The 12,670-nt window shown below is 41.7% G+C and overlaps 2 protein-coding genes across 2 annotated transcripts in view; one reads left to right on the top strand and one right to left on the bottom strand.

Annotated features, from left to right (window-relative positions):
• Positions 1-788: 788 nt before the first annotated feature.
• Positions 789-2,644, bottom strand: LOC307184118 (uncharacterized protein; the record flags this gene model as incomplete). The annotated part of the gene is made up of 2 exons (XM_079917380.1): positions 789-864; positions 1,920-2,644. The coding sequence occupies one exon, from the start codon at positions 2,642-2,644 to the stop codon at positions 1,976-1,978; it is 669 nt and encodes a 222-aa protein (XP_079773506.1). The 3' UTR covers positions 789-864; positions 1,920-1,975.
• The window catches only part of GOLPH3 (golgi phosphoprotein 3), a 55,201-nt gene continuing 45,174 nt past the window's right edge, over positions 2,644-12,670 (top strand). The window contains exon 1 of the mRNA XM_079918039.1: positions 2,644-3,017. Coding sequence (XP_079774165.1) covers positions 2,793-3,017 — 225 coding nt within the window. The 5' untranslated portion in view covers positions 2,644-2,792. The remainder of the gene's footprint in view (positions 3,018-12,670) is intronic.

Here is a 12,670-nt window from a genome sequence, read left to right as displayed (position 1 = left end):
AATGACATAACAAATTACTACAAGTTCAGTGGCTTAAAACAATACACATTTATTATTTCAGAGTTTCCATTGGTCAGGAGTTTGGCATAGCTTAACCGGATGCTTTGCTCAGAGTCTCACAAGGTTGTGATCAAAGTGTTGGCTGGGCTACATTCTCATCTGGAGATTAGGGTCTTCTTCCAAGCTCATTCATGTTGTTGGAATAATTCAGTTGCTGTAGTTCTAAGACTGAGACCATCAACTCTTAGAGGTTACTGCTCTCCATAGGCAGTTCACAACACAGCTGTCTTCCTCAAGAGAGAATGTCTTGAGAGCAATCAAGAGAATGTCTCAGCTGACTCAAGTCTCTCTAATTAGGGAAGGGATGGATCCACTTTCGAGGGAAAGTGATTATGCCACCTGGTTACGGCAAGCCCACCCAGGATAAGCTCTCTTTGATTAACTCAAAGTGAATTTATTAAGGACCTTAATTACATCTGCAACATTCCCTCCCTTTTGCCATATTCTAGTGGTTAGAAGTAAGTCACAAAGTCTGTTCACACTCAAGGAGAGGGGATTACACAAAAGTGTAGATACTAGGGCAGCAAGAATTATGAGGGCTGTATTAGAATTATGCCCATGACAGATGGGGACATGGGGAGGAGCACAAATTCTCTGTGTATGTTCAGTGGTAGAGGTTCAGACTCTTTCATGAGGTTGCAGTTGTTAACTAAAGGTTTGACCGGGGCTGGGATCCACTTCCAAGATGGCTGACTCACATGGCTGTTGGGCAGGAGGCCTCAGTTCCTCCCCAACTAGACCTCTTCATAAGGCTGCTTGAATGTCTTCATGATATGGCAGCTGGCTTCCCTCAGAGTGAACGATCTAAGAGAGAGCAAAGGAGAACAAGGAAGAAGCTGCAAAGACTTTTATGTCCTAGTCTAAGAAGTCACACACAGTCCTGCCTGCCACATTCAATTCATTTGAAGAGAGTCACTAAGTCTGGCCCACACTCAAGGGGAGGGGAATTAGGCTTCACCTAATTTGTTGACATATTTTAAAATCACCAGGGGGAGGGGAGAACAACTGGGTGAACAGGGTCAGGGCTAGAAGGAAGATTTTCACTATAGCTATCTTTATACTCTTTAAACTTTTGTATTTGACTATATTAATCAAATAATTATATTTCTTTTAAAAAGAAACATTTTAAGCTATTTGGGAAAGAACTGGGAGAGAAATAAAAGAAAAAAAATGAGTTGAACAGGATGTTAATGAGAGAAATTGGTTGAAGTGAAATTGACCTTTGCCCAAAAAGATAGGAAACAGGGAGAGTCTACTTTGTGCTCACCCTCCCTGCCCCTTCTCCCCACCCCAGGAGATTTACTTCTCACTTTCCCGGGCACGGGGTGATGGTGATGGTGCACGGCCAGTATGCGTTCTGGATAATGGGTTTGTGGAAGAGGAAGAACTCTGTAAGCCAAAAATGTTCTATGCGATGGTTTTACCGTGGGCGTTTATCGCTTCTTATAGCTTAAGTCCTGTTACATTCCTCCTATCTAAATCATTCTGTAACCACAGCCTGTGATCACTATTGACTTTAAATAATATCGGATGGCATACAATGCCATTTCTGGATAATGTTTTACTTATAAGCTCCACTCTTCTGGCCCTACAAACCCCCCTCTCAGGTTGGACATCTATTCTTTAACATAACTTGCTCAAACTGTCAAGCACGCCAAGAGGATTTACCCGAGTAAATAAACTGAAAGAGATTTAATGTGTACAAAGACTTGGCAGGAAACCCAACAGGTTTATTGTCTCTATAAAAAGTTCGTTAAGGTCGACTGTACCGACGTGTGCAGTACTAACTGTACTCACTGTGCCCTGGTCGGGAAGGAGGAACAAAGTTTTACAAACAAAACTATTCAATTTGTTCTAACCTCTCTTTTCATACCGTAATACACCCAGAAAAACTAAAAGTCCGCTTTCAGGCCATTTAAACGCAGTTACTCCTTCTGAAGGGTCTGGGAATGTGGGCAGAGCGCGCGCCCTCTCCCCGCCCCATCAGCGGTGAGCAAAGTCCTTCCAGTGACTCGTGGGGACCCCGGATTCCAAGCCGGGTCTCTGCAGCCCCGGGCGAGGCCAACTCCGAGGACGGTGGTGTCTGGGGTGCTAAGGGGACAGCTCCAGACGGAGCAGGGTTCACCCTCGCGAGGCCAAGCGTGTCCGGATTCGCTGGGGCCTTGCCAGACTCTGGCTCCAGCCCCGGTTCTTTGGGGGACACAGGGGAAGGCGAGCGGAGGAAGGACACGTCACGGGAGGGGGGCGGCGGGCCGGGCGGCGAAGGAACCCCAAGAAAAGGGCAAGCGCCGGGGGAGACCCGGGGGGCGGAGAGAGGGTCGTTGACATCGAGTCCCGGCCCCCGGGTCCCTGCCCGCCGCTTCCGGCGTTCTCCCGGCCCGCCCCGCCGCGGCCTTGCCACATCCTCCAGTGACGTCAGCCGGCGCCGCCATATTGGAAAGGCGCCGCCGCCGCCGCTTCCTCCTCCTCCACCGCCTCCGCCTCGGAACTCCGGCAGCCCCTGGGCTGCGACCGCAGGAAGGAAGGAGCCCCTCGCCCGCCCCGACGACCGGCCCGCCTGCTTCGCCCCGGCCCGTCTCCCCATGACTGCACCCGGCCCCGCTACCGACGGACGTCGCCCCAGCACCCGGGTTTAACACGGAAGCGCGGGTCGGGGGCCGCGAAGGGAGGAAGAGGGAGACCCGGCAAGTCCCGCGTCCCTCTCGGCCCGGCGCGGCGCCTCGGCCGGAGCCATGACCTCGCTGACCCAGCGCAGCTCGGGGCTGGTGCAGCGGCGCACCGAGGCCTCCCGCAACGCCGCCGACAAGGAGCGGGCGGCTGGCGGCGGCGGCGGCAACGGCGAGGACGACGCGCAGAGCCGTCGCGACGAGCAGGACGAAGACGACAAGGGCGACTCAAAGGAAACGCGGCTGACTCTGATGGAGGAGGTGCTCCTTCTGGGCCTCAAGGACCGAGAGGTGCGGGTGCAGCGGTCAGGGCGGGGGCGGCCGGTGCGGGGCCCCGGCACCAGGCGGGAGCCTGGCCACCGGCTCCGCGCGCGTCTGCCCTCCCAGCTCCCGAGCTCCGCGCCCGGGAGCGCCCAGCTGGTCCCGTGCGTCCAGATCCTCCCCGCCCTGATTGCTTGGATTTCCCTTCTTTCACAGTCACTCCTTTCATTTTGACTCCCCGGCGGTCTGTTGCTTCCTCGCTTTTTTCCGCGTGTTTAACCCGGGTAAACCCCAGGGTACAATTCCCACCTGGAGACTTGCAGGTTAGAGTGCACCCGAACTCATAGGTTCTGCAGGTTTTAGGACCTGGGAGATCAGTGGACCTAGGTCCACTCATCTGCTTTCTGGGTGATTTAAAAAAAAAAAAAACAACGTGTACTGTTTGGAATTTTGAAAACATTTCGGTGAAATGGTAATGGAGGCAAAAGTTGTTTTACTGATAAAAGTCCAACAAAAATCTCATGAAACCTGGAAATGGACTTCCTAGGTAAATTTGTTTTGCGTGAGAGATTATTTTTAGTATCGCGTTTACATTTTACCAGTTTACTATTCTTTAAAAAAGTCTTGCAGTCTCAAGGAGGGGCATTTTCGTGGGCGCGCTTGAAATGCTAGGTTTGTGATTTGATGAAAGGCCTCAGCGTTTCCATAGATACTTGTGTTCTGACTCTGAAACGATTGTTTTCACCCCAATACCTTGTGAGATTGTTCACACATAGAGAAGTTGAGAAAAATGCTGCAGTGGACACCTATACACTCACCTCCTAGGTTCTGTAATTAACATTTTGCTATATTTGCTTTATCACGGGTCTGTCTCCAAAAATGATTATTTTTAGAGACCTGCCAGAGGGTCAGACAGATGAATGGATATTGTATAAATCGTGTATGGTGAGGGGTCCCAGAAGCTTGTTTTATCTCCCTATGGAAACTACAGACGGCACATTTTGAGAGTCAGATACAAAAATATCTAAGTTTTTTTTTTTTAAATAAACTTTTCCCAGTTCACAGAGGTGGGCAAAAAAAAAAAAAAAGTCTTATTAAAACAACTTAGTCTTATTCACCAAAACTTATCAGATGTAGGTGAGTTTTATATGGATTGTTTGTGGACTCCTGATATTTAGTAATCTAATGAATTAAAATTTACCTTGATGGACATGTCTAGAGTATTTGCATTTTCTGGGTTTCCAGTTTGCTCAGGTTTTTCTGATGATCTCTTGAAAAAAGTTGATGTCCCTCTGGCTATGAAAGGGGCCCCAGTATCTGTGTTTTAATTACTGAGTTATGATGAAAGCAGACTGTATGTGAAATTTCTTTTTGTTCTTTGGAAAAGCAAACTAGTTGTATAGTGTCCTAGAAATGTGATTTTAAGAAAGTATTCTTAAAAAAAAAAGCTTTTTTTAGGCTTCACCATTTAGAATCTTGGTAATAAACATTTTTCTTTAAGTCTCTTTCTTTTTCCTTTGGGACAAAAGTAACATTATAAAAAATACCAAAAAAAAAAAGCAAAGTGAAGAAAAGTCATCCATATTTCTGAGTGAACATTTTGGTTTATAGTTTTTGAGACTTTTCTATGTGGATACAGTCTGTGTGTAAAACTAAAACGCTAAAACCAAAACTAGCTTTTGGACTTCTGAGTCACTCTAAATGAGAAATTATGGTGAGAAGGTACCTTTTTGTTTTTTTAAGTATGTGTTACTCTAAATGTTTAAGGTGAAACATATTAACATGCTGTTTTTCTGTGATTGGTTTTCATGAAGATAATCTAAAGAATTTATTTGTTGAAGCTTAATGATACTTAACGAAACCTAGAAAATTTAAAGTTCTTTGGTGGTACATAATTGAAACCATCTGTTGTGTTTGTGTCAGGAGTCACTATACTTTGCCATGTCATGGCCAAGGTCCAGACAACTAGCTAATTCTGAGCATTTCAACAACCACATAGGAGAACTTTTTTCCCTTTGCAGGCAGGTGCATGGAGTTGAAGTGGCAGTGGGTGGGGTTGGGACTTTGCATTGCTTTAGACTTAGGTTTTAGGGATTAACCTGTATGTTTTCCCCCGTCCTCACATCTTTACATAATAACTAGCCCTGGCAACTCATCCATTCATTTCTTTCTCTTTAGGAGATTCCTTCCACCCGCCTGTCGCCTGTCCCTATGTCTTCAACTTGTATCACTCTTTTTAGGGGACAGGAATTACTCTCTTACATAGGTTCTAGGCATTTACGCTTTTAACTTACTAAGTTTATTATTTATATAAAATTTATTAATTTATTTCTGGCTGTGTTGGGTCTTTGTTGCTGGCGCGGGCTTTCTCTAGCAGCGGCGAGCGGCTCCTCTTCGTTGCAGTGCGTGGGCTTCTCATTGTGGTTGCTTGTCTTGTTATGGAGCACGGGCTCTCGGCGCGCGGGCTTCAGTAGTTGTGGCACATGGACTCAGTAGTTGTGGCTCGCGGGCTCTAGAGAGCAGGCTCAGTAGTTGTGGCGCATGGGCTTAGTTGCTCCGTGGCATGTGGGGTCTTCCTGGACCAGGGCTCGAACCCGTGTCCCCTGCATTGGGAGGTGGATTCTTAACCACTGCACCACCAGGGAAGTCCCCTTACTAAGTTTAATATTAACAAATTATAAACTTTACCTGTAATATATACAGCTTAATAAATTCACTGCTTTAACTTTTTATTATTTTAACTTAGTGTCCATCTTTGTTATATTTCTGGGTACTTTTAAGATATTTAAAAGCTAAATTCAAAGGTTAGGTTTGTCATTAATGATGGACACATTTTATATATATGTGAGCTAACCTTACTTGAAATCAGAACAAGAAGAATTTTAAAGAAATTGTGAGAGGTGAAATTAGTTTGACTTTTCAAAAATGCTGAGACTTACGGTTTGTTAAAAATGGTTTTTGTTGAATAATAAACCCACAGAAAAGTGCATGAGTGTGAAGAATTTTTGCAAATTGAACACACCTGTTGAACCAGCACCTAGATGAAGAAACAACATGACCAGCTCTCCAGAAGCCCTGCTTGATTTCCTTTTCCAGTCACTGCCTGGTCCTCAAGGGTTACCACTGGCTTGACTTTAGAATTCAGCATAGAATAATTTTGCCTATTTTTGTACTTTTATTTGCGCCTTTTGTAAAGCAAAGTTTGTGAGCTTCATCCTTATTGTGTGAGGTTGTCACTTGTTCTTTCTCATTGTATTATCAGCTTACTTTTAACACATTTACAATCTATAATATTAAAATTATTTTAACTCGTATCCTGAATCTAGTATTCACTCCCTCACCCCTTTGCTGAACAGAAGGCTCAGCTTGCCCGCCAGTAAGCAGATGGTCTGGCTTCAGATTACCTATTAGGGATGACTCTAAAGTTATTGTGAGTTTCATTTCAGATTTTTTACCAGTGATTTTCCTTTTTGTCTTTAATTGAAACACCAATGCCTGGGCCCCTCTGGGGATTCCGATGCTCAGTCTGGGCAGAGGACATAGGTATTGAAGAAAATTGTCAGAGGCCACAGCAAGGATGGCAGATGGGTTTAAATTTGAATTCAACTTCCAAATAATTAGCAAGATTTCTGGTGTCTCCCCTGTAGTTGAGAGGAAGGGACTGCAAACAAGCTAGGTATTTTTTTCCTCCCAACTATTTGATTTTTCCATAGGTGCCTCCAGTAGTTATGTTTTCAGAATGCCTCATTGAGAATTATGTGAAATAACTGGTGTCATATACTTTTAAATATCTTCATTCATGACAAATCTTAGTGCATTAAAGTTGGATTTGATTACTTTAAACGGCCAGGTATAATTTAGAGTGTGCATGTGGAATAGCAGAGTAGAAAGAGGCAGTATAGTATAGTCCTGGTCTGCGGTGTATCCTTTGTTTTACATGTTATTTGATCTCTGAGCCTCAAAGCTCTCTAAAATGGAGAGAGACGTAGACCTCTTCTATGGTTCTGATTGGACTGCTGCGGACATTTATTGTTTTACTCTCCACCTTGTCCTTTCTAGGTTTTGTCTTGTTTTTAGGGTGTTCCCATTGGATGTATTTCCAGGATGCACTGTTGAAGCATTTACCCTTTCTCTTTTGTGGTGCAGTCAGACCTAGACTTGTCCAACCAGACATTTTCTCCTGGGGCTTTGGATCTTGAGAACAGAACAGAGGCTTGTGGGGGGTGTTTGGAGACCTATCAGAGGAGTGTCAGTGTAGGTCAGAGTGTTCTCTGACTTGGGTCCCTTAGCTTCTTTCTCCCTAGCCCTTTGGTGCTTGTCTTTCCCATCCCGATTTTCCAGGCACCTTTCAATTTTGTAAGCTTTAGGAACCTTCCAGTAAAGTCCTTTTTTAAAGAAAGCCAGAGTCAATTGTTAATGTTTTTAATGCTTGCAGATAAGAACCTTAATGTGATAATTTAACTCTATCTTGAAAAATAAGTTAAGTGCTTGAGCTGGATAATACACACTTAGGGTAAAATAGTTAAGTTTAACTAAAATGATGGAACTGACTTTTGTGTGGCTTTTAAATTGGTTCCAACGATTGATACCAGAGCGTTCCATTTTTGGAGTAAGTTTCCCAAGGTTGCTACTTTGAAATACAATACTTATCAAGATGGCTAACTTTTTTTTTTTTTTTAATTCTCCTTTCTATACATGCAGTAATACACACCATCTCTGGATATCAAATCTGTTAATGAGAAATTCATTTAACAAATATTCAGTATTTAAAGGTGTGCTAAGATTTCAGTAATTTAAAGTATAATAAAGACTTCATAGTTTTGGAATTTTGTTATTCCTTTAATACAAATAATATGCTATTCATATTTTTGAAAGATTTGAGTTTTCATTTATTTTTTTCAGGTGTATTTAAGAGTAAGTACACACATAAGAGATATACAGGATCTCAAAAATTAGTTTTTGGAGGTCATTGAACCACTTGATTGTATCTTTTAAACAAGATTTTATGTGAGTGAGATTACTTTTCAGTGCTTCAGCGTCCTTTCACAGTGTGGCCAAAGCATTCACTGATTCATTTTATAAGTCATACTAATATTTGATATTTATTAATTTTAAACCATCTGAGCATTCCTGTATGGATCATTTGAGATCATCTTGTAGAATTGTACTTTGAAATTATTTTGATCAAATATTTGGGGAGTTTTTCTGATGTTTAAAGAGATTACCTCTTACAGTAAGTGTCAGCTTACGTGTAAATCTCAAAAGACGCTAAATGCATTATGCTTGTCCAGTTATGTCGTGTTAAACCTTTGGCCCAAGCAAACTTTCCCTACTTTGTATGAGCATAATTTTTCTGCTATTAGAGTAAATTGTATCATTCAGAGTTGCTGTAGTCTTTGTTCAGGGCATTTTATTTTCATGCTAGTTTCCTTTTGAAGCAGCACAAAGAGACTGCTGGTCCCCATGTTTCTTCCACATAATAAGTGTAGTGACAAGTAACAAAGGTGCGAGCCTGGCTTCATTTTTGAATTGATGTTAGTGGCTTTAGGTTTCCCTGATCAAAGCTTGAAAGACTGCAACATGTTTCAAAAGTATTGTAGAGTGTTATAATGTAATTTAGTAAATCTTGGGGTTTTAATTTAGGTATTACAGGTAAATATATAAAATAGGCTGTTATTTTATTCATATTATCTCACCTTATTAGTTGTTTGGTTAACATCTGATCTGCAAGAATACAAATAATATTAAAGTACATTACATTGCCAGAAAGAATGCTTCTTGTAAATATATTTTTAAGCTGAAAAAGTTAAATTTTAAATGAAAAAAAGACCTTATTTTTAAACTTAATAAATTGTGTATAGTTTACATATTCCTTTAATAAGGGAAGGTCTTAAATTGGAGTCAAAGGTTGGAGTTTAAAAGTCTGTAAAACGTTCTGGAGTTGTGTGTGTTGTATGTGTATATTTTTCTGGAGAAAGAGAACATAGCCTTCATCAGATACTCAAAGCATTTAGTGAACCAGAAGGTTAAAAATTATCTAATAGAAACTGTTCCTTTGTTTTAGTTTAAGTTTTTTGTTTTGGCTGTGTTTTGTCTTTTTTTTTCCTCTTGAAAATTGACTACAGAAAATTTCAGGTTTCAGGGTTGTGGTGGGTTGGATTTTCAGTTCTGTGAGATTTGAGATAGGAAGCCAGCATTTCTGTAGCCTGGTCATTCTACCACATGTAGAATTCTAATACCTTCCATGCATTAATCAAATATTTATTGAGCCAAGTCCTTGATGAGGTGCCAACACTAGGAAGAAGTTCTCTATCTTCAAGCCCATTTCATTTTGTTCTGTGGGTCAAAACTCTTACAGTAAACTAAAGAACTAAATTGTGTTGCTGTCGTAGAATTTTCCCATGGTGAATATCTCAGCTTGGCATATAGCTGCCATTCAGAAAATATTTACTGAGTAAATCATGTATTTTCATTTAGGGTAGCGTCATACCCAAGGGAGGGAAAATTGGTTCTGGGGGTGGTGGTGAAAAATTCTTACTTCTTCTATGTGTAAAGCATAGATACACGTACAGTGTGCCATGTTACTAAAATTTTATGGGGGAGGGTGTGGTTATAGAGAAAAGTCTGAAAAAGCTTCTTTAGGGAGCAGTAATGGAAAAAAAAGTTGAGAAATAGTGAAATAAATTAATATTGAAAATACTAAGTTTGTGCTGAGTTCAGGATTAGAAATCTTTTTCTCCAATAGGACTTTTTTTTTTTTTTTTTTTTTTTTTTGCGGTACGCGGGCCTCTCACCATTGTGAGCGGCCATGGCTCACGGGCCCAGCCGCTCCATGGCATGTGGGATCCTCCTGGACCGGGGCATGAACCCGTGTCCCCTGCATCGGCAGGCGGACTCTCAACCACTGCGCCACCAGGGAAGCCCTCCAATAGGACTTTTTATTGTACTAGAATTTGACTTGTAGTTCAGTAGTAGGAGGAACAGTTTTAGTATACTGAGCTGCAGGGAGTTGTGAGTTAAATTTTAAGAACAAAGTTATTCTTGTTGGTTAATAATGTGTAGGTAAACTCTTTGTTCCCTACTCTCTACCCTCTGCCCTGTGGAGGGACTGGAAATAAAGGACTGCATATAAATTGCTAGTGGTTATTTTTACTCTGGTTTCATTTTCTAGTTCCAGTTTCTCAAATGCAACTGTTAAACAGTTTTATACTATGTTAACAAAATAAGCTCAGAAATAGGATTTTAAGAATTTAGCTTAAATTTCAGTCACTGAATTGAGCTTGTCATTTAATTTTTGTATCTATGCCCTGTTGTATAAAATGGAAACAGATTTAGTTCAGTCCAACTTTTTTTTTTAAATTAATTAATTTATTTATGGCTGCATTGGGTCTTTGTTGCTACACGCGGGCTTTCTCTAGCTACGGTGAGCAGGGGCCACTCTTCGTTTCGGTGCACGGGCTCTAGGCACGTGGGCTTCAGTAGTTGTGGCACTCAGGCTCAGTAGTTGTGGCTCACGGGCTTTAGAGCGCAGGCTCAGTAGTCGTGGCGCGCAGGCTTAATTGCTCTGCGGCGTGTGTGATCTTTCTGGACTAGAGCTCGAACTCATGTCGCCTGCATTGGCAGGGGGATTCTCAACCACTGTGCCACCAGGGAAGCCCTAGTTCAGTCCAACTGTTGAACACCTATGTGCCAGTGTCTTTGCTGGTGGTGAGGTTGCAAAGAAAAACTTCTCACCCTCAGGAGCATCCAGTCTATATAGAAGACAGATTTGCAAATGATTCCAATAAAATAAGTTATTGACTTTAATGGAAGTACACGTTAAGTGCAATAGGGACATAAGGGGGTGCCTTGGATCAGGAATTAGAAGATTGCCATGTTTTTGATTTCCAACCTTGCCTTTGAGTAGTTAGAATAATTAGTTAGGATAAATGCTTTAAATTCTTAGACCCTCAGTTACCCGCTGGGCACAATGGGCCTACATTTGTGGGCTGTCCCATAACCTCTGAATTGTAGGGATCCAATGAATTGGCATATGTGCAAGTGCTTTAAACCCTGCAAGGTGTTGAACAAATGCAAATAGGTAATTAGCCCAGAGAAGAATTAAGATTTATAGTGATCTTGACAAGTATTTAGTATTTCCACTGTTTATATTATTTCTTAACCCTTTTGTGCTTTGCTGGGCTTAGTGAACATTCTGTTCAGATGCAATTAGTTCTGTGCTCGCTTATCTTTGTGTTTGTCCTGAACCTACAACCTGTTTTTTTTTTTTTTTTTTTTTTTTTTTGGTAATCCTTGGCATGCTGTACTGGGAAATCTGGAAACCTGAAGTACCACTTCTTATTCTTAGGCCAAGTCCAGAGTCTTCCTTGAACAATTCTTATAAGATCCTGCTGACTCTCCAGAGACATCAGAAGCCTCCAAACCTCCAAAATGATAAATGATTGTAATGACAAGTAAATAAAATAACACATGTAAAATGCCTAGTATAGTTGGTGCACAGAAGTATTAGGTTTCATCATGTCTTGGCTCTAAGTTGAAAAGCTTAAAAAGGTCCTTGACCTCTTCTAACCCCTCTGGTCACCAGTTCTTCCCACCTTTCGTTGTTTCCACCTCCCATTTTTGATGCCCCTTCTCCCATTTTTTAGGGGGAAGGGTCCTTCCTGCCTAAGTTCAAGGCCAGGATCTCTTGAAGGTCTTAGGGCTGGGTCGCCTCGAGAAGGCATTGGCCCACAACTCTTTCTTTTAAATTTATCTTTATTGAAACATTTTCCCCATTTCCTCCATACCTTTTAATTTACTTTTCATTTTTCCTTCACTGTAGGTCCTTTGGCTACCAAAGTGCCTTCCCTGAGGAGGTTGAGAGTGGGGAAAGACGTGGGAATAACAATTTCCAAAATTGCCCCAAATTATAAAATTGTACTTTGTGCAAGGTTTTGTTAAATGGGACTAGGAATGAAATAAAGTAACAAGAAAAGTCCTGGTCTTCACAAGTATATAGTCTAGTAGTGGGGAGATAAGGCACTTGAGAATTAAAGTAACAGTGTAAAGTAGTACTGTCCTAAGTGCCAGCTGGGTAGTAGAAGACAGTACATTTTTGGTTCAGAGGAAGTAGTGAATTAGGCTGAGGCTGTCCCGGAAAGTGTCAGAAGCAATGGGGAGTTGGGCCGGACATTGCACTATTTACAGAAGAAGGGGCATTTCAGTTTAGGAGGGTAGGGGGAGCTAGGGCTTGGAACAGAACCTCCTGGGGAATTCTATTCACAGAGTACTTTGAAGCTGACTGGAAATTGGTTTTGGGATTAGCTTCCATTTGATTGTCACAAATAGTGTTTTAAGATGGCATCTATGAAATTCTAAATTAAAGTTAAAAAATTGTTTTAACATACGTTTTAGTGATTTTCAAAAATATTTGGTATGTTTAGAAATTGTTTTTAAGTTTTGAACTTATAGTATTTTGTCCATCCATCCATCTATCTCTCACTTGTCCTCAAATAGTTGAGGATCGTTTATGCTCTGGGCAGTGTCCCTAGTGCTGGGCTAGAAACATTATTAAAATGGTTCCCTCGTACAGTCTCCATAGTCTTAACTGTGACTGATAGGTCTAAAAGAATAAAAGGAAAGGTTTTTTTTCAACTTTTTTTATTGTGGTAAAATATACATAACGTTTACTGTTTCCGCCATTT

The sequence above is a fragment of the Stenella coeruleoalba genome (genome assembly GCF_951394435.1).
Source record: "Stenella coeruleoalba genome assembly, chromosome: 3".
Lineage (NCBI taxonomy): Eukaryota > Metazoa > Chordata > Mammalia > Artiodactyla > Delphinidae > Stenella > Stenella coeruleoalba.
The sequence above is the reverse complement of the archived record's forward strand: the minus strand, read 5'-3'. Positions and strand labels throughout refer to the sequence as shown.